The sequence below is a fragment of the Delphinapterus leucas genome, chromosome 5 (genome assembly GCF_059928025.1).
Source record: "Delphinapterus leucas isolate spDelLeu-1000000601 "Yukka" chromosome 5, BTC_Dleu_Yukka2, whole genome shotgun sequence".
NCBI lineage: Eukaryota > Metazoa > Chordata > Mammalia > Artiodactyla > Monodontidae > Delphinapterus > Delphinapterus leucas.
In genome coordinates this window covers 49092852-49113592 of record NC_143133.1, presented here as the reverse complement: position 1 = coordinate 49113592, position 20741 = coordinate 49092852, and the positions used below count along the sequence as shown (strand labels likewise).

Genomic DNA, 20741 nt, shown 5'->3' with positions numbered 1-20741 from the left:
TCATCTGTATCTCCAGGCAAAATCCCAACCATCCTTCAAATGCACCTGGGAAGCTACCCTTTAGTTCCTTTTATAAATCCTTTGTCACAAGTGATCCCTTGTTGCACTTGTACTATTCGTATGCTTTTTCTTATCTCTGCTTCTGTGTGTCTTTTTTTAAACCATAGCAGATTATAAGCGGCTGGCAGGTGCTTTCTGTGTCTTACACATTTTCTTAACGTTCCTCTGCACCTGATATACCCTTTTTGTAATGGTTGGTGCTGAGTCGTGTTTAAGTCAATAAATAAACAAATGGGAAGCATTACTGGCAGTGCATGACAGTACAGATAAGAGGCAAATAAGTGATTCATGCTCCCATGTGGCAGGAGTTCCAGGCCAGATATTGATCCTTCCTGGCTGGAATACTCAGGAAAGGTGTTACTAGGCAATTGGAATTGAGTATATATAGAATTTGGCTAGGTAGAGATGAAGAGATTGTGCAGCCCATTTATGTACTGTTATATTCCATTCCAAGTTAAAAATAGTTCCTTCAGGTAAGTTTCCAATAATATTTCAGTCTTCTCAGTTTTGGAAAAGCACTTTAAGAAGGTCATAGTGAGTAGATGATAAAAAATTTGAATTCATTGCCATGTTTTGAAATGCAAAGGTAAGATGTCAAAATTTTGTCCATCATTTTGCTAAGTGCTTCTTTTTGCCTTTTTAATGTAGATGCCCCTCAATCTTACCAACGCTGTGGCCACAGCCCGACAATTATTGGCTTACACTGTGGAAGCAGCCAACTTTTCTGACAAGATGGATGTTATATTTGTGGCTGAAATGATAGAGAAATTTGGAAGATTTACTAAAGAGGAAAAATCAAAAGAGGTATTTTCTGGTTCAGATTTGTAGCATATAGCATATCAGCAAATGGTCATGTGATAGGGTTGAATCTGTATTTTGAAAGGCTGTTTATGTTTGCTATATTTGAACTAAATATACCTTTTAACTTCTAAAATTGTCATTGAAAAACCTATGCTCCATTATAGTGACTTGTTGGGAAGAGTAGAGGTGAACTGTCAGTTCTTGGAAATTACCGTGATGGGGCAGAGCCAGCCTGTGAGAAAGCAATGTCCTGCATCCACGTTGTAGGTCAGCCTGGCTGCTTCTCTCAGGCTGCCTGGGATTTCTCTTCTCCACACTGTCAGGTGTCCATCCTTCTTAGTGAGAGTTTTAGGCCCCCAGATCTTGTGTTAAATTGCTTAACTGCTTTTGGAATGTCCTAGAGAAGTGAAAGACTACTTTAGGAACTTAAAAAAAAATTCCATGTGATTAAAATACACAAGTTATGAAAATTTAATAGCTTTGAAAAGGGGCCACGTTAAAACTGTGATATGCTTGTCCACATGGTATCCTTTAAGGGAAAACTTCAACAACCACGGTTTTCAGAATGAATGAGCAGCAAATAATGTTTTGAATGAGTTTTTAGATGCAGATTAACATATTCTTAAACTTTAAGTTTCCAGCTAGGTGAGAGCTTTATATGAACTGTTTCTCTTGTGATAAAATCACTTACATAAAAATGAATTTTAGAGGTAGAAGAAACTTAGATTAGGTCATACACTGAAGCCCAGAGAAAATTAAATGATTTACCTAAGGTTTTTCAGTTATGTTAGTGCAGGGCTGAAAACAGAACCCAAGAACCTTGGCTGTCTAATCCAGAAGTTGCTGCTGTATAACATTTACTTTCTAGTACAGTGTTGCCCTGTCATTGTATTCCAAAAGTACTGTAGGGAAAAGACTGGACTAAACAAAGTCTAATGTATTTCTTTATGTGGGACATCTCAGATTCATTAATGTGCAAAAAGGTAAGTAATATGCCTTTTTCCTTAAATAATTTAACCAAGGAATTTTTTTTGTATAGTATCTATTAATATCTTACATTTTGGTGGTAAGTTTTGAAACTGCAGCCCTAGTACATTAGGTACTTTACTTGATGTGATGTAGCTGTTAAAGGAAAGAAAATAGTGACATGTATGTAAATAGGATTCAGGTCAACGGACCACTTGACGATGAGTTAGCATTTCTGTGTTGTTATCTGAACTTCAGAGCACAGTTTCCTAATGAACTGTTCTCTTGCTTGATTGTGTCTTTGGGCCACAGCCTGCTTCGCATGGTAAATTTTTCTAGCCCTGGGAGGAGCCGTGTGAATTCTGCTTCTGTGGTAATACTGCTCTCCCTTGTTGATTATAATCACAGGTTAGCTGCCCACATGATTAGAAGTCATTCATGGAAGGTGGTCACTAGAGTAATTGGAATGACATTTGGAATGTGGACCTGGAGAAAGATTTTGCCATCATGTAATAGATGTTTATTCCCATGCTGCCCTGTTTTGGTGTGAGGAACTTCTGCACACCTCCCAACTCGTGAAGAGCAATGCGGTACATTCCACCATGTTTGCTGGTGTGTGGAAAAAATGGTCTGCTGCTTTAGTATGTTCTTAGGGGGAAGCATCTTGTTGAGGACTGAAAGTGGACCTGGTTCGTGAGTTATTAACCATGGGCCCTTTGTTTTTAAAATGGGGGATGATACTTGCCCTGTGTAACGTGCAAAGTTTGTGTGTGCAAGTGAGAAATATAGGTGAAACTATTTTGCAGAATCATTGCAAAGCTAGGATATACTTTTTATAGGGTTGGGAAATTTAACATTATTATGATCTCAGAGACTACAAAAGAGGTCCTTAAAAAAAAAATCACGAGACTGCTTTAGTTACTTATCTACAAACTTAGTTTGAAGGAGATTGCTGTCACTTTCACTGGCTAACATAGGAGGTAAAATTTTAATCATCTTTGGAAATAAATGATGGCAACTTATTAAGTATAAATAGAAGAAACAGGAAAATTATTCAGGATTGAACAATTGAGGTATAAATGTAATATTACCTATGATGCAGTGACAGATATCTGATTCTTTGGAAACTTAGACTACAGGCCATTGCTTTCACTGTTTATTACTATATTAAGAGGCAATCATGAGGCTTAAGGGCTTCATTTTAAGTTAATTACCACTGCGTAAAATTATGCCTTAAATGCATATAGCATAATTGGACAAACAATTAAATTGATTTTTCTATTATGTCCAAAAAGTTATTCTGCTGTGGATTTTGTTATAACTAAAATAACCTGTGATTGAATCCAGCCAACACAGGGTGGTACTCTATGGTCTTAGGTGGGTGCTGGAAGCTATCAGACTGCCAGATCTAAGTGATTTGTTTCCTGGGGTCTTTTAAAAAGAGCTGAAGGTTGTCTGTCAGGCAGTGTCTGTTCCATATTTACGATAGTGATTTCTCTTGTGAAAACAAATGTATATCCATTTCAGAAGATGAGAAAGTCTATGAAGATTAGAGTTGGTTACATGGTATAGTCTCCTTCCTGTGCTCTCATTTTAAATATGTGAGTGAGGCATGCACCTTAATGCTAATTTACTGCATTTTTATGTACAGATTTTTAAAAATGTAAAGTTCTTTCATTTATTCATTTTAAGACATACTCACTTCAGTATTGATGGTTATGTTTCCTTTTCATTTTCGGTATTTTTAATGTTTTATTCCTTCATCTTACTTGTCAGACTTTTCTGTAAAGATTTTCAAAGAGCCAGCTTCTGGCCTTTTGATCCTTCCACCACATGGTTTCTCAAATGTGTGTGTGTGTCATGATCACCTGGAAGGTTTATTAAACACAGACTGGTAGGCCCCATGCCCTGAGGTTCTGATTCAGTAGGTCTGTGAGGGAGTCTGAGAATTGGCATTTCTACAAATTCCAGGTGATACTGGGCAACAAGTCTTTGGCACAGGCTCTGAGAACCAGTGTAGAATCTTCATTTTCCATTCTTATCTTGCTTTTTTAAAAAAGTTCTCTTTGCGTTTAACTTTTTAAAAACTTTCCAGAAACTTTTTTTTAATTGGAAAATGCCAAAAACATAGGAGAAGGAATGTTATTATTAATACTTTTTAAAAATACCTTTCACAAAGCTTCAACAATTTTCAGTATTTACCAATCTTGTTTCATCTCTCCTATCCACTCATCTCCTTTGTCTTCTGTCCCTCCCACCTTCTTGTTCTCTGTCTCACTCTCTGTATCTTTCTGTCTTTTTCATTGCTGGAACATTTAATAGCAAATTTTAGATGTCACATTTCATCATAATTTTTTTTAATTATAAGGAATTTTAAAATAGAACCATGATACTGTCATTATATCACCCAAATGAATTCTAAGTCCTTAATATCATAAAATACCTAGTCCATGTTCAGTTTTCCTTGATTATGGTTTTTTTAAAAAACATGTGGACCTCGTGTCTGGGAATTCATTCATATAATTTTGTAGTTGGTTATGTGGGATTTTGTAGACAATTATGTCACCAGGAAAGAACAGCTGGTTTCTCTGTTCCTATATAAAATACATCCTTCTTTTTTTCTGGTTGTATATACGTTGGTGAGGACCTCCAGAACAGTGCTGATACATGTTGGTGATGAGCGGTCTTAATGACAATGCTCTAATGTATCATTATTAAGCGTGATATTTATGTGCTGCTGCTAAGAGCCGAGGGGCAATATCGGGGTTAAGGGGGTCACTTTGAAATTAGTTGTTCTCTTGAGGTTTTACAGACCACAGAAAAAAGGTGAACTCGGCTTTCAGCCCTGTGTGAAGGTTGATTTGTGTTGACAAATTGTCAGGGAAGAGGTTTTTTCACCTCCCACCTCATGCCAGGGTCAAGACAGGGAAGTTTCAAGTCTCCTTGCCATTCCCTTCCTTTCTTGAGGCTAATTTAATGCTGGTTTGCACTGACCCTGGGGGTGTCTCCTTTGGGTTATCAGCTTTACGCAGTGGTCTTCTCCTGTTAGGCCTGTGTTGGCGGGGCCTAGGCCCTGCATGGAAGTCAAAACATAGTCGGTGATCAGCTGAGTTCACCCTCAGAGCTCCTTGGATTCCTGTTGTTTTGCTGTTAGTCTCTGGTGGAGCCTTTATTTTCTCACTGACAGTGGTGTGTTTAAAAGGTAACTTTTTTTCCTTTAGCATTTTTCACTTTTATAAGAATTGTCCAGAGTACTTAGACCTTCATACTTCCAGAAAATGAGATGCACATAATGTTTCTGTAATCAGAAAAAAACAGAATCTGCTTCCATTGGGAGAACTGGAGGAATCTTGGATGTTCAGCTTTTCCATTGTTGTGAACATATGGCTGAGGGTGTTGCCCATTACACTCTGCCTCTCTTGAACAGTGTTCTTCACGTGTTCTAAGAATTTTTTTTATAAAAGCAAGTTTGTCTACCTGGAGGAAATGTTCTTCTTTCTGTTAATTGTAAAATTGTTTTTATTGCCTTGACTAGAAACATAGTAAGCATCAATTTTTCCCCAGTCCCAGCAGCTCTGCCATTGACATGTAATTTTTTATTTTTTTATTGAAGTATAGTTGATTTACAATGTTGCATTAATTTGTGATTCCGTTATACACACACACATATATAGACATTCTTTTTTATATTCTTTTCCATTATGGTTTATCACAGAATATTGAATATAGTTCCCTGTGCTCTACAGTAGGACCTGTTGTCCATCCTTTCTATATGTAGTAGTTTGCATCTGCTAACCCCAAAGTCCCAGTCCATCCCTCCCCCTCCTCCCCTCTCCCTTGGCAACCATAAATCTGTTCTCTATGTCTATGAGTCTGTTTCTGCTTCATACACAGTTCATTTGTGTCATATTTTAGTTTCCACATATAAGTGTTATGATATGGTATTTGCATTGATGTGTATTTTTGACTTATCTGTGTCTCTTCAGGTCTGTATTTCTCACTCTTAATTCTTTTTAAATTAAAAGATAAATAATCTTTTTAATTGTGTTAGGCTGTCTCAAATCCTTTCTGTAAAGAAATGGAGAATAAATGCAACATTTATTCCACGTGACGTTATTTTCAGGCTTTTTCCCCTCTTCCCTTCCCACCCATTTCCCCATCATCCTCTTTACTTCTGTACCACAGTGACGTCAGAGCTTTCGCCTTTGCCACAGTCCTCATGGTCCTCACAATTAGACCTCTCACTGAATATTGACTACTTAACTAAACAAGCTGAGACACGTTCAGTGGGGTCCCCAGGCCTCCCAGGATGCTGAAGCCAGTTAACAGTGACATAAATAACACTCTTAAAACTTGACTCTCACAACAGAGCAATTCCTTCATTAAAAGTAATCAGGGCAACATAACATACCTTGAGATAGCTATGATCTCAATATAATAGATTGTAATTAGGAGAAACCATGAAGACTGCTTGAACTTAAATAATGATATCAACCGCTCTTGTTATTATTTAGTCAGGTTTGGACTACATGTCAGTTCTGCACTTCCCATCTCCATCATGGCTGTCCCCAAACAACTGCCCAGCGTACTGCCCTGCTGATACATGTGTCTGTAATTTTTGCTTCTCTGGTTCTTAGAATTGCTGAGGGTACCCCCTGCTGATTCGTGCTTGAAAACATAAATGTGGGGAGGGGCCTGGATCTCTTGACTTTTCTCAAACTGCATGAATTACTTAATGAAGATATTTGCCTTCTGGTTTTTTTTTTTTTTGTCCTTAATTTACTATGAAATGAGACATTCTGGGCACTTATAGGGTTCTTGGTCTCATTTTACAGATGGGCAAACTGAGTCTTGGAGAGGCTAAATAATCTGCTATGGGCATTTAACATGTACGGGACAGTTGAAATCTTAACCCAGGAGTACTTAACTCCAAGGCACATAAATATTCTGGCTGCAGTGTTATCTTATGCTTCTATTACATTAAAATTAAATATCATCAAGTTTAGTCTATGTATTATCTTGTGTGTTTCATGAACTAACATCAGAAATTCATGGAATTTATGGATGATTTTTGAACTAATTTTGCCCAGGGTCCTGAACATGAATACAGAAAAGAACATGAAATATTCTGTCTCTTACAGCAGATGACATTTAACGATTTCATTGTTATTAATGTGGCATTTTCATTTCTTTATCCTTTTATCTTGGATAAAGTGTGTTCAGAGTGTTTTCATTTGATCCTCACTGTTTAGTGTGACAGGTGGAAGAGCAGGTGCATGATTCCTTCTGACCCTTTTGCGGCTGGCGTGGCCTTCAGGGAATGCGGTCAAAGAGAGAAGACAGTGCTTCCTAATGCTGGTTGCAGTTATTAAACTATATCTGTGTGTCAGATTTCAGGAATACTTTTTAAATCCAGTGTAATTCTTCATGCACTGTTATCCTTTCTGTGTCCTTTTTTTGCCACTGTGAAGGATTCAGAACTACTTCCGTAACCAAGCTACAGAAGCATGTAGCATTTCGTGATTACCTGCCCTAGGGAATATATTGGCAACAAATCCCTTTCCTTAGTTCTTAGCCATTTGTAATGAAATAATGAGAAAAATAGCTTGTTCTCAGCTAAGGCAACCACTCTTATTAGCTCTGTACATTCTTAGAGATATTTCTCTTCTTTACAATTATTAACACATGTTAAATTCCTTTACCGGCATTATCTAGTGACCCATAGCTGTAGTTCTTTGATCAAAACATAGTTTTTCAGAAGAGATGATGTATCTATCAATCAGGTCTCATGTTGGATTTTCATAAAGTCCATACATGTAAAACTTTTAAAGAAATTATGAAACTAGTTGTACTTGTGCTCATTTTTTAAACACCGCAGAAATATTTGAGTAGTGCCTCAGAGGAGAATTGGTATTTTCCTGTATTTTATCTTTTAAGTTTTTGCAGCCAGTGGTCATTTCTTTTCTTATAGCTATAGAGCAGGGGTCCCCAACCCCCGGGCAGCCTACCGGTACCGGTCTGAGACCTCTTAGGAACCGGGCTGCACAGCAGGAGGTGAGCAAAGCTTCATCTCCCGATCCTCATCCCTCCCCATCCCTCCCCGTCGCTCCCCATCCCTCCCCGTCCCTCCGCGTCCCTCCCCGTCGCTCCCCGTCCCTCCGCGTCCCTCCCCGTCGCTCCCCGTCCCTCCCCGTCCCTCACCATCCCTCCCCATCGCTCCCCATCCCTCCCCATCGCTCCCCATCGCTCCCCATCGCTCCCCATCCCTCCCCTTCGCTCCCCATCCCTCCCCATCGCTCTGCATCGCTCCCCATCGCTCGCATGACCGCCTGACCCATCCCCTCACCCCCCACCCCCACCCCCCCACCCCCGTCCGTGGAAAAATTGTCTTCCAGGAAACCAGTCCCTGGTGCCAAAAAGGTTGGGGACCACTGCAGTAGGTATATTTTACCGCATCATCTCTTTTTTATTTATTTTCACGTACAAATTTGAAATAAAAGTTAAGAATAAGAGAGAAAAACATAACCAAATTAGTCCAGCTACTCTGAATTCCCATCAAGAGGTGGCAGTTATTATTTCAGTTGCTGTATAAATGGCTGATTGACATATTCAGGAGTCACTACCCGTCTTCATAACTCCAGAAATAAGGGCTTCTGTTAAAATGAAATTTACCCTCATACCTGTTGTTTTTGGGAATATGTTCCGAGGTGTTGATGTTTTCAAAAATTGTGTCAAGTGAACAGACTCAGGATTCTACAGAGTTTGATCTTGTTAATGTCTTGGGCTTGGGTGAAATGCCTCTTGAGAATATGTGAGTCTATTGGAATAGGGCTTTTGAATTATATTCCATTACTATCTATCATATACTACTCTGCTTATTTCCTTTATTGCAGGTATCACAACCTAGTCACTTTTTAAAAATGTGTTTACTTGCTTGTTATATATTTTCTTTACTAGGTATAAACTCCAAAACAGATCTTTTATGTTTCTTTAACTGCTGAATCTCCATTGCTTGGGACAGTGTCTAGTTCACCTTGGTCCTCAATAAATATTTAGTCAGGGAGTGAATGGATATTGTACAGCTATTGGCTTTTATACGAAGAGCTATTACACTAATGAGTAAGGGTGTGGATATAAATAGGATGTTGTGCTGTCCCTGCCCCCAAGATGTTTACATTGGAATTAAAATAAGGACAGAATTGTGACACACGATGGTAAGGTCAGTATGAAGTCAGTTAGCTATATTTTAATTGGATGAGGCGGTGGGGCTTTCCAGAGGAGGAAGTGGCAGTTTTGCTGGATGCATTGTTCCTCTTTATATGTATGAACATATAGACTTTAAAAATGTACCCCTCTTAACACTTCTTCTAGAGCCTGTCATCCTCAAATAGACTTACTTTGGGATTGAAATGAAAATAAAAAACAATAAAAATAACAAGAAGAGCTATGTTTTGAGTACCTGCCATGTGCCAGGCATGGTTTCAGGAGCCTTATAGTTATTAGTGGAACTTAATCTTTACAACATGCAGAAAAGACAGGATGGTTATTATCCTTATTTCACAAATAAAGGAAGGTATGGGAGGTGCCTGCCCTGCTCGCTGTCAGGATCTGCGGTTTTGTTCTTTCCCCTGTTCTTACTGCAGTTGCTTCACTCCAAGGCTCCGGGGGTGGGATCTGGTGGATTTCTGCAGGCTTGTCTTGTTCCTGAAGTGAACCATGGGTGGAAAGGACTGACCTTTTTCCAAACCCCTCTCAGCTGTCATAGTTACACACTCTGGGAAGAGTATTGGAGGCAGAACAGGGTTGCAAAGCTCAGCTGGGATCTTCTGGGATGATCTAAAGGTCTGCTGAAACGGCCTTGGCTTTCTGGCTTGGCTTTGGGGCTTCTGATGCTTCTTTCTTGGTTAGAGGACCTGCCAGTTTGTAAATCCTCCAGTGCTACCTCTGGAATGCTTGTGTTCTTTCTGCCATGGCTCTCCCTCTTGTGAACATTTTGTTCAGTAGCAAACCCCTTTGACAACAGGCTGCCTCCTTAGCCTGGACTGTTCAGTGCACTTCTCTGATACGGGACACACAAGTCACCGTCAACAACGGCCAATTGACATTCCACTGGCATTGCCCGACAGATGTTTACGTCTGTAAATTATGAACTGAGCTAATGAAAAGAACTGAGTAAATGAAACAAAACAAGCGGTGGAAAAGTGGACACTTCTTAGGATCCATTTATTTCGTGGCACTGGGTCTTAAACCATCCCTTGAGTTGGGAGGAAAGCAAGAAGCAGCTCATGCGAGGTAGAGGGAACCACATGTGCATAGACACGTGTGATGGCCCAGCGCATATGGGGAACTTGCAGTAGTTGGACATACCTAGAGTTTTGAACATGACAAGATACTAAAGAGGGAGCCAGTGTAAGTTTCTTTCTTTCTTTTAATTAAAAAAAATTTTTTTAAGTTGAAGTATAGTTGATTGACAATGTGTGGCAAATATTTCTTAATAAAAATGTTAAGTAACACGCAAAAAGAAGATAAGTATTTTTCCAGACAGAGTCGAGATCTTTTTATTCTGAGAATCACGTGACGTCTTTTTCCTCCCCTTGATTAATTTAATCGCCTTTCTCCCCCCTCGCCCCCATCCTTCATCAGTTTGAGTACTGCATGCCAGTCTTTTCACCAATGATTTGATGGTTACTTACGTGTACTGTTTTGAGCTAAATATTACCAAATGGTTATAACTGACTGTGCTCTTCCCGTCTGGAGATGTTTTAATGAGAAGCAAGTCAAATGCCTGTTGGGTTTTCACGTGAAAATGTAGACTGAAGGCCCATCTTGGTGTCTCATTAGGATTTTGATGATGTTAAGCCGCCTGCGTTGGCTCTAAAGAGCTTCCTTTTCTCTCCTGCACGCCTGCTAGCTCGGTGATGTGATGGTTGACATTGCAAGTAACATCATGTTGGCTGACGATCGTGTCCTGGGGCTGGCGCAGAGGGAAGCTAAAGCCTGCAGTAGGATCGTTCAGTGTCTACAGCGCATCGCCACGTACCGGCTAGCAAACGGAGCTCATGTTTATTCAACAGTAAGTGCGTTAGCCTAGAATTCTAAGGAAAAGGTTCATGTAAAGCAGCTCTAGCTCAAAAGAGATAAGTCTGTTCCCCATTATGGGGTATTTTGTTATTGCTGATTATTACAGAATTTCCTGTTCTTAGACATTTTTTTTTTTTTTTTTGCGGTACGCGGGCCTCTCACTGTTGTGGCCTCTTCCGTTGCGGAGCACAGGCTCCGGACACGCAGGCTCAGCAGCCCTGGCTCACGGGCCTAGCCGCTCCGCGGCACGTGGGATCTTCCCAGACCGGGTAATGAACCCATGTCCCCTGCATCGGCAGGCGGACTCTCAACCACTGCGCCACCAGGGAAGCCCCCTGTTCTTAGACATTTTAAGAGAGAATTTTGCCTCTGAATAGTCTTGTGTTCTTGGTAACTGGAAGGTGCTATCTTAATTTGTAATTTGAACGGTTAGCACTGTCTCATCCTCTGAAACTTGCTACAACACAAATAACAACACTATAGAATTGCCCTCCTGTCACATACCCACTGTCCACCCTAGCTGGTATTCTGTTCCCGTCCCTGAAGGATGTTTTGAAACAGTGCTTGATTTCTTGCCCAGGTTTCAATTTCAAAAGGGAACAAGGATTCCAATCCCCAACCCTTCTGAACCTATGGGCATTTTTCAGTCAATTTCACTCTTGGGATAATGAGTTATTTATATGTAGTAGTCACTCCATTAAATAGTATTGTTTTATTTGTCCTAAATTTCTTGGTGTACTGCTTCCTTTTTTTTTTTGTTCTAAAATGTGGTAAATATGACAAACGTGGTAAATATAATAAATAATGCTTTATTCTTTTAGCAGTCATATTCTGATCTGGCCCATGATTTTCATTTTCTAACTATTTTAATGGATTCATTGAATGTTCTATACCTCCTCCTATGATTTTACACAATTCAAGATTGCTGTCTTTCCATTGATCAGTGGAACCTTTTTGATGAGACTGTGTTTTATTGGGGCTTTTGCTCAGTTAAGTTTAGGACTACTTTCCTGAATAATAAACAAAATGGAGGCTTAGCATGACTCCTATCTTGACAACATAGTTCAGGGTAGTTGCCCTCTCAGGCATATGATCTTACTTGAAATGAGCTTGCCAGTTTTAGGGCCACAGTTGGTCCTCCAGGTCATTTAGATCCATTTTCAATCCTGTGCTTCAGCCTTGCTTATTACTCAGCACAGAGAACTTCCTTCGTTCTTCTGAGAACCCAAGGATATAATAGGGGGCAGTATAGTGGGTATTTGCACACCATTTCAAAGTATAAAAAGGTTTCTGAGAAACTATATATCTACTTATGATATGGCTTCAAGGCCATCTCAAAATGGCAGTTTTCTTTCTTTCAACTGAGGTTTCACATGTTTATCATGATTATATATGTCTTTGATTGACAAAAAAATTTCGAATATAATTTGCTAAATATAATTGAATTTAGTAAGATTTTTTGCAATGTGTCATCTGTGGGACAAAAGCTAATGCAAAGATTCCTTAGTCTTAAAAATGTAGGAAGCCACCAGTTATTTTCTACTGTGCATATGGTACTTGGAAAATTCTGCCTTCTTATATTTTAAAACTTTAATTTTCCCAGTAGATTTTAGATGCCTCGCATGGAAGTCCTATGTTTAAAAAAATTTTTTAAAAGAGGACTTCGTCCACATATGGTACTTAGAATGATGCCTTCCCTCTGTAGTGGGCATAGAATGAATCATCCTTGAAGGAGGGAGATGTCATCTTGTCCCTGAAATTTACAGCACATGCTGTCATCTTGATGGATGTGAAAGAGACCCGTCAGCCTGTCACTTCTCATGCCCTCTCTGTCATGGTTCTCACAGAGGGAGTGGTGGCAGCAGTCCTCCGGACATGGGCTTGGTGGCTGTTTGTATCGGCAGGCCGTACATTTTGGTGGACCCTCGAGTTCAGCCTCACTCTTGCATTCCTTAAAATTGTTGGGGCACGTGCCATCTTTCTTAGGTGATTTCTGGCCTAATTTGCTTTTAAAATCTGTTCATTTCTGTCTGGCCTAGCACCTCCCTTCCTTTTCTGACGAAACAGCTTTGGAGCGAGTCTGTATAAAGATTTTATTGGTGAAACTTAAGGCTGAGAGTTGTCCCCATGAAAGAAAAAAGTGAAGATGGCATGAAGTGTTGAATGAAGCGACTTTTAAGTGTATTATGATCATTAAGGGGGTCTACTGATTTTTCTAGCTTGGTGGGTTTTTTTTTGTTTTTTGTTTTTAGTAAGACACTTCCATTTTCAGCTCATAGTTTCCTGCAGCGTACTCTTCAAATTATTGTAAATTGATCTCTCATTTATATCTGATCTTCCATACTTTGGGACTTGCTCTTTTCCTCTGCATGGGTATCTTTCTAGTTTAGGACATCCTTTTGTTTCCAGCGTCTTTTTTCATTCTGCCAGTTATCTACAGTGTCTTTGTTTAGTAAGAATGTGAGCTTTCTCTTCTAGCTTATGTATAGTGTTTTGTGTTTGAAACTCTTTGAAAGTGCTTTTTTCCCATATTATAAATCTTTTATAACTCCTGTTTGATTGACTTTTGAAGTATTCACCCAATATTGCTCTGGAGGCTTATGTCATCAAGGCTGCTGGCTTCACTGGGATGACATGTACCGTGTTCCAGAAAGTGGCAGCTACTGACCGGACAGGCTTTTCTGACTATGGGAGGCGGGATCCGGATGGAAACCTGGATAAACAGCTGAGCTTTAAATGCAACGTTTCAAATACGTTTTCAAGTCTGGCTCTGAAGGTACGTTATATTCTGTAATCATTTAAGGCTCTACAGTTAGATTAGAATACAGTCGACCCTCCGTATATGTAGGTTCTGCATCTGCGGATTCAACCAACTGCAGATTGAAAATATTCAGTCAAAAAAAAAAAATCCCAGAAAGTTCCAAACAGCAAAACTTAAATTTGCTGCATGCTGGCAACTATTTACGTAGGATTTACATTGTATTTTCAGTCATTTACATCGCATCTGCATTAGGTATTATAAGTAATCTAGAGATGATTTAAAATAAGTATACTGGAAGGTATGCTTAGTTATATGCAGCTGTTATGGCATGTTAACATGAGAGACTTGAGCATCCATAGGTTTTGGTATCGGAGGGGGTCCTGGAGTCAGTCCTCTGTGGATATGGAGGATGACTGTACTCAGAGTGTTTTGCTTTGCAAAGATAACCATACTAAAAGTTATTTGGAGGGAGGGGATATTGGTATTGCCTTTGCTGTTGTTTTGAAAGAAACTTAGACCAAGAAGGGACACATCCTGATTTTCATGGGCCTAGACATTTTTGCCCTCTGGACTCCTTTCTCCACACAAATATGTCAAAATTATATTTTACAACTGCAGTGGTAAAAAGATGAATATATTAATATTACATATTAAGATATTTTCTTTGACTTTAAAGTTCATTTTTATGCTTCTGATTTTAAAGAAAAACATTTTCGTAGACCTCCTAGAAGTATTGTGTGCCCTTGGCTCTGTGCCTCCTGGGCCTAATGGGAAAATCCAGGCCATTTAATCAGGCAAGCTGTAGATCAAGATTTTTAGCACAGAAGTGCAAGCGTGTGACATGTGTTCACAAATTGTGTGTTTTATTGCAGTATGCAAAATTAAAAGCATTTTTATTGATTTTTAAAATTTGCGGTTCAGACGTGTTTCATTAAACTGCATTGAAGCAAACGGTGAAAGTACAATTTCAACACCCTGGAGTCACGAGTTTTTGTTGAGCTTTGTGTGGCCACGTGTAACTATGTTTTTGGTAGTTTATAATTACACAGTGCTTTCTGTGTTTCTGATTTGTTCCTGAATTATGTCGCAAACAGTATTCCAGTCATTTTATGCCTGCAGAATAATCAATGAAATAGGTGTTAGGTATCTTGGTACACTGTGGAGGCTCAAATATTGAATGAATGAATGAATGAAGAATTAATATATTTTGTCATATTTGACCCTGGTGACCTCCATAAGGAGGGCTAGTTTGCCTAATTTAATAATAGTCCAACTTCTCCCACTGCCCAAGACAATTTCAACTATGTCAGAATGTCTAATGATAACATATTTACTTGACACCATATATTCAGATGAAAATTGGCAGGATTTGTTACTCTTGGCTCTATGAGAGTATTTGACGCACCTAGCGATGCTACTCCTTAATGCCTGCTCCTTTCCTTAGAGTATTTTTTATTGGTAAAAACATACCACAAAAGGCATCAAAACAGCATCACACACAAGCCCATGAGAAGTGTATGTCTTTTAGGAATATTTAAAATTGATGAACCCTTCTATCTTAGATGATCATCTGAGAGAAATTAAAAATGATGAAACCCAACATTTCATCAAGTTTACAACCTATCCCTTTGGGTAAGGAGAGTTTCTACATGCTGAAGTAGAAAGCTTTAAATGAATACTCTCAAATTTGTTAATTTCTTACTGTTCTGTTATTTTAAGATCATCTTGGTGGCCAGAAACCAGGGACACATCACACTGTTATTCATGCTTTATAGATGGACATGCTAAAACCTAGTGAAAATGGAACATATCCTTCATGACACAAAATTAGTTAAAAATTTTAATGTTGAGAGTACCAAATGCCTTAGCATTTTAACAGGAAACTTTTACATTGTAGACTTTATACTATGGCAATTTTTACTCTTTTTGCCTGTTTTTTTTTTTTTTAATGCCTTGAATATACTAACTAGACACCTTGAACATCTAATAATTGCATTACCCTTGGATGGGAGAACATGCTAGCGTAAGAAGTTAAACCCATAAAAAGACAGTCCTTAGCAGTAGGAGCCTAGCTTGAGTTGCCTTCTACATATTTCTTGAATCTCTATTGTCCTGTCTTTATTACCTTCACAGCCCAGATTGGACTTCCGTTCTGCATTGCCCACGCCATCGTGAGCTCCTATTTAGTCTCTGTGTCTCCAGGCTCTTCTTAAAAATTCATCCTTTTCATACAGATTGGTCTGCCTAGGGCAGTCTTCAGCCAACACGTACCAATCCAACCATACCAGTTAGTAAAATATTGAAGTACTTCCTTACCCTTTAGCGAATAGCTGCTGCCCCAGTCCCCTGAGTCTCCTCAGCTGGCATCCTGGTCCTTCTTTCAGGAACACGACCCAGTCTGTCCACCCTTTAGCAACTGAAGGGCTGGTACCTACAGAGCAGAGGTCCTGTACGAGACTTCCCCTCTGAGGAAGCTGCTCAGATTGTTAATATTGTGAACGTTATCCCTACATCGACCCAACGTGGAAATGGACCTTGCGGATCCCACGATAAATGGTGTCCCTTGGAGGCTTGGTGTCCCTCTGGAGGCTGGCTGTCAGTTAACTTCCTCATTTATCTGCCCTTGTCTAGTAACAGAAAACTTCCCTTGTTGTCTCTTCCAAGTACTGGCCATTCTTAGGCCAGGCTCATGCTCAGTCTTCTACTAGAAACCCTGCTTCTCCTCTCCCCTCCCCAGCTCCTTGGTTTTATGATAACACACAGAAGAAATGTCAACTTCAAGAATCTTACCTAATACCTCACCTCTTGGTCTGTCCTCACCTCTTCCATCCTCATCTTAATCTCTCTTCCTCGCTTTGCCCATAACACTCTGCTCATCTCTGGCATTCCATGTTACACACAGGAGCCAAATGGTTTTCTTACAACTCCTGCGTTGGACTGAGGGTTACTCGAGGTCAGAGCTAGTGCTTGATTCATTGATGAAATCCAGTGCCTGGTCTCAGTCATTCAGCCAGTTGGAGATTGAATTTCCTGTCATCTGACCCTTACAGCACCTAATCTAATTTTTTTCTTAACCAAATGCTTCCTTCCACTGTTGCTACCATAATTCAGATTTGTTAGCATCCAAAATATTACCTATTTTCGATTAACTGCTAAGAGCTTTTAGTAGCTGTTGGTGTTTTGAATTCAGCTGTTAATGTAGCCAGAAAGAATTGGTTCTTTAAAATTTTTCTTGACTGGAATTTAGAAATCAGGTTTTCTTTATGCATCCCATATTTCTCTCATCCCATCTAGGGCTTTAGCCCACCTGAAGTCCTTTTCATTTCCAAGCCAGTCGTATACATCGTCACACTTCCTGCCTTCATATGTGCCCTTTTTCATGCCCTCAGTGTCCCCCCTGCTTGGGAAGATCCCTGCTACTGTCTTCTAAGACTCCATTCGGTTGGCAGCTTCCTTCTCTTCCTCAGACAGAATTCATCATTGCCTGTTAGCCCTATAGTGCTTTGTTCACTGTCTAGAATAATTAGAAGCTGGTATGCTGGTGAGTTGAGTTATAATGAGAGGCCAGAGGGTATGGTTACCTAAATGTGTTCCTGTTCGGCTCCCCCACTTAAAAGCTATGCAAACTTGGGCAAGTATTTTAACCTCTCTGAATGTCAGTTCCTTTCTGTTCCATAGGGATCATGAAGTGGTACTAAATTCAAAGGGTTATTGAGAGGGTTTAATGAGGCAAATATGTAGACATTTATAGCAGTGCCTGGCACAGGGTTAGCACTTAATAAATGTTAGCTCTTACGGTTTTATTATTGTTGTTGTCTTTTCCTTGCTAGATTTTTAATATTTGAGGGCAAGGACCATGGCTTATTTCATTGTATATCTCTAGATTCTGCACAGTGCCATGCATGGAGGAATGAAACATCCAATAAATGCCGTTGAACAAAAATTAACAGCCAAACTTAATTCGCAAAGAAAGTTAAAAAAAATTCTAAAGGCAAACATAATCCCTGTTAATCTTCAGCAGTGAGATAATCAAAAGGTGGAATGAAGTTAATAACTAATTATACACAAGAAAATAATTAGGATGTATCATAACATCTATCTGTTTAAAATCTAGTGAGTTGATAGTCAAGGAGACATGAACAAATTACTGTTTTTAATCAGCTGGCTCTTTGACCCATTCTAATTTTATTGTTAGAATTCTAGAGACTTAAACAAAATTAGGATTTCAGAAAATTTTGATTTATTAATTATGTAGTGTCAGAAGTGCAGATTATTTCATAAGGAATGATGTTAAAATCTAGTGAAAATATTTGAGTTAACATCTGTTATGATACTTATCATTTTCTTCTTAGTGTCATTCTAAATAAGAAAATATGCATGAATTCAGCAAATAAATTCATGATTAGAGCTCTATGATAACATTATTTCATGTGTGTGTAGTTTGTCAATTTTTTAGTATTGCCGTTAAAACTAAAGCTGAGTTGTAAAAGTCAAAACAAGACGAGGTTTTAGATGATTGTTGGTAAGTCAATTACTTTAAGGCATTTTTCTCTCTCCCCAGCCTCCAGATAACGAACGACCTGCCACGCTGTGGCAGTACAGGCAGACCTCGGAGATATTGCAGGTTCGGTTCCAGATAACTGTAGTAAAGCAAATATTGTAATAAAGCGAGTCATACAAGTTTGTGGTTTCCCAGTGCATGTAAAAGTTAGGTTTCTACTATACTGTAGTCTGTTAAGTGTGCAGTTGCATTATGCCTAAAATACAGTGTACAAACCTTAAATTAAAAAATACTTTATTGCTAAAAAATGCTGTCTGACAACACAGGGTTGCCACAAACCTTCAGTTTGTTAAAAAAAAAAAACAAAACAGAAAACCCACCTCCTGCCCCCCAAAATGCAGTTATCTGTGAAGTGCAATAAAACGAGGTATGCCTGAAATAATAAAAATACTACCCCCAGTTCCATAGCCTTTTGTGCTTGTCATGGTCATGATCTCCTTTGGTCCTCATAATCATTTGTTAGGAAGATCATTAGCTGCATGTGACGGATGCAACTCGCAGGGTAGGCAGAATTGTGCAGTGTTAAGCAGCTACCACATGGTGAAGCTGGGATCCAAATTCTGGTTTCTTCTTTCAGATCCCATGTTCCTCTCCCTGTGGGTGGCATATGGCCTTCAATAATAGATATTAGACACCAAAAACATGTCTTTCCGAAAGTTTTTTTTTAATTGAAATATAGTTGATTTACAATGTTGTGTTAATTTTTGCTGTACAGCAAAATGATTCAGTTATACCTGTATATACATTCTTTTTTATATTCTTTTCCATTATGGTTTATTACAGGTTATTGAATGTAGTTCCTTGTGCTTTACAGTAGGACCTTGTTGTTTATCTATTCTATATATGACGGTTTGCTTCTGCTAACCCCAAACTCCCAGTCCATCCCTTCCCACTCCCCCTTCCCCTCCTCCTTGGCAACCACAAGTATATTCTCTATGTTTCTGTTTCATAGATAAGTTCATTTGTGTCATATTTTAGATTCCACATATAAGTGATATCATATGGTATTTGTCTTTCTCTTTCTGACTTCCTTCTTGTGTGATAATCTCTAGTTCCATCCATACTGCTGCAAATAGCATTATTTCATTCTTTTTTATGACTGAGTAGTATTCCATCGTATATATGTACCGCATCTTTATTCATTCATCTATCGAAGAACATTTAGGTTGTTTCTGTATCTTGGCTATTGTGAATAGTGCTCTAATGAATATGAACATAGGGGTGCAGGTTGTCTTTTTGAATTACAGTTTTGTCAGATATATACCCAGGAGTGGGATTGCTGGATCATATGGCAGCTCTATGTTTAGTTTTTTAAGAAACCTCCATACCGTTTTCCGTAGTGGCTGCACCAACTTACATTCCCACCAACAGTGTATGAGGGTTCCCTAGAGGTTTTTAGGAGAGATTTTTCTGATTTATTAGCTATAATTTGTATGGTTTATATCTGTTTCCATTGCTGTAATCCATATGTTTAAAAATGAATATATGGTTAAATGAAATTATTACCTTTGTGTTCTTGTCTTCAGGCTAACTGGCAAAAAGTATAGTCACAGTAAATGTAACAGATGTGTTCCTTAGTGATTTTTTTCATTACATTTACAACCTTTCTGGAATAAATGATCAGTACTTCTTTTAAGGAGATTAAATATGCAGGTGTTACTTTTTTACTATAAAAATTAAATATTATTGATATAGGTGAAGTTTGCTTTTCCAGCACCCCAGGCCACCCCAGGGGACCTATAATTATTATTTAGTAATATCCTTTATCGGACTTTGAAAGATGTTTTAGAAATCTAAGTGTCTGACAGCCTTGAATTTGTAGCTCTCATCTCTCAGGAATCTGTCAGTACACCTGAGGTTTTTCATTTGTTGTTGTCGGGATGGTTTTACAAGTTTAAATTTGTGTAGAAAAAAGCTTATACTTCTAGAAAGTATAGTTGTCATTTCCTTTTTCAGCTCTTTTAGAAAGTAAAGTATGACCTCTTCTTTTAAATTAATTTGATTTATTATAAAACTTTTCCAGAGAGCTACACTTTGTTTTCAAGTTATTTTGTGTTCACAACAGAATTATTTTATGAATTTTAAAGTACTTAAGCTTAATAAATGTCTGGTATGTAACAGTTCCTCAGGATTTTGACCTTCTAATTAAATCAATCTACTGATGTTTTTCCTTTTTTACATGCATCCTTATATACTTAGGAGAAATTTATATACTTGATAGAAATATACTATATTAGTGAATGAATTTATAATAAACTTTGTTTTCCTATCAAGTTATATTTGTGAGAATAGTAGAAACCTTTTCATATGTTTTCTTAGGTGAAATATTTCTACTGAATATTTTCTTGGCATCCTCAACTTAAAAGTAATATTCAACTGTCAATATTCAAACTTCTGAAATACTTTTTTCCAACAGATATTTATGGTTATTTGCTGTGTTACAACATTGTTCTAAGCACGGCAGTTAAAAACTAAATCTGAAGTCAATCATTTGCTTCAGTAGAACCTTTT

The 20741-nt window shown here is 38.5% G+C and overlaps 1 protein-coding gene across 3 annotated transcripts in view; it reads left to right on the top strand.

The window, feature by feature from the left end:
* Positions 1-20741, top strand: part of ADGRA3 (adhesion G protein-coupled receptor A3) — a 120708-nt gene that overhangs the window by 71512 nt on the left and 28455 nt on the right. For 2 of the 3 annotated variants that reach the window (XM_089911716.1, XM_089911715.1), the window contains 4 exons: positions 709-864; positions 10739-10900; positions 13481-13684; positions 18231-18293. In XM_089911716.1, coding sequence (XP_089767842.1) covers positions 709-864; positions 10739-10900; positions 13481-13684; positions 18231-18293 — 585 coding nt within the window. The remainder of the gene's footprint in view (positions 1-708; positions 865-10738; positions 10901-13480; positions 13685-18230; positions 18294-20741) is intronic. The other variant, XM_022566699.2, reaches the window with a different exon arrangement.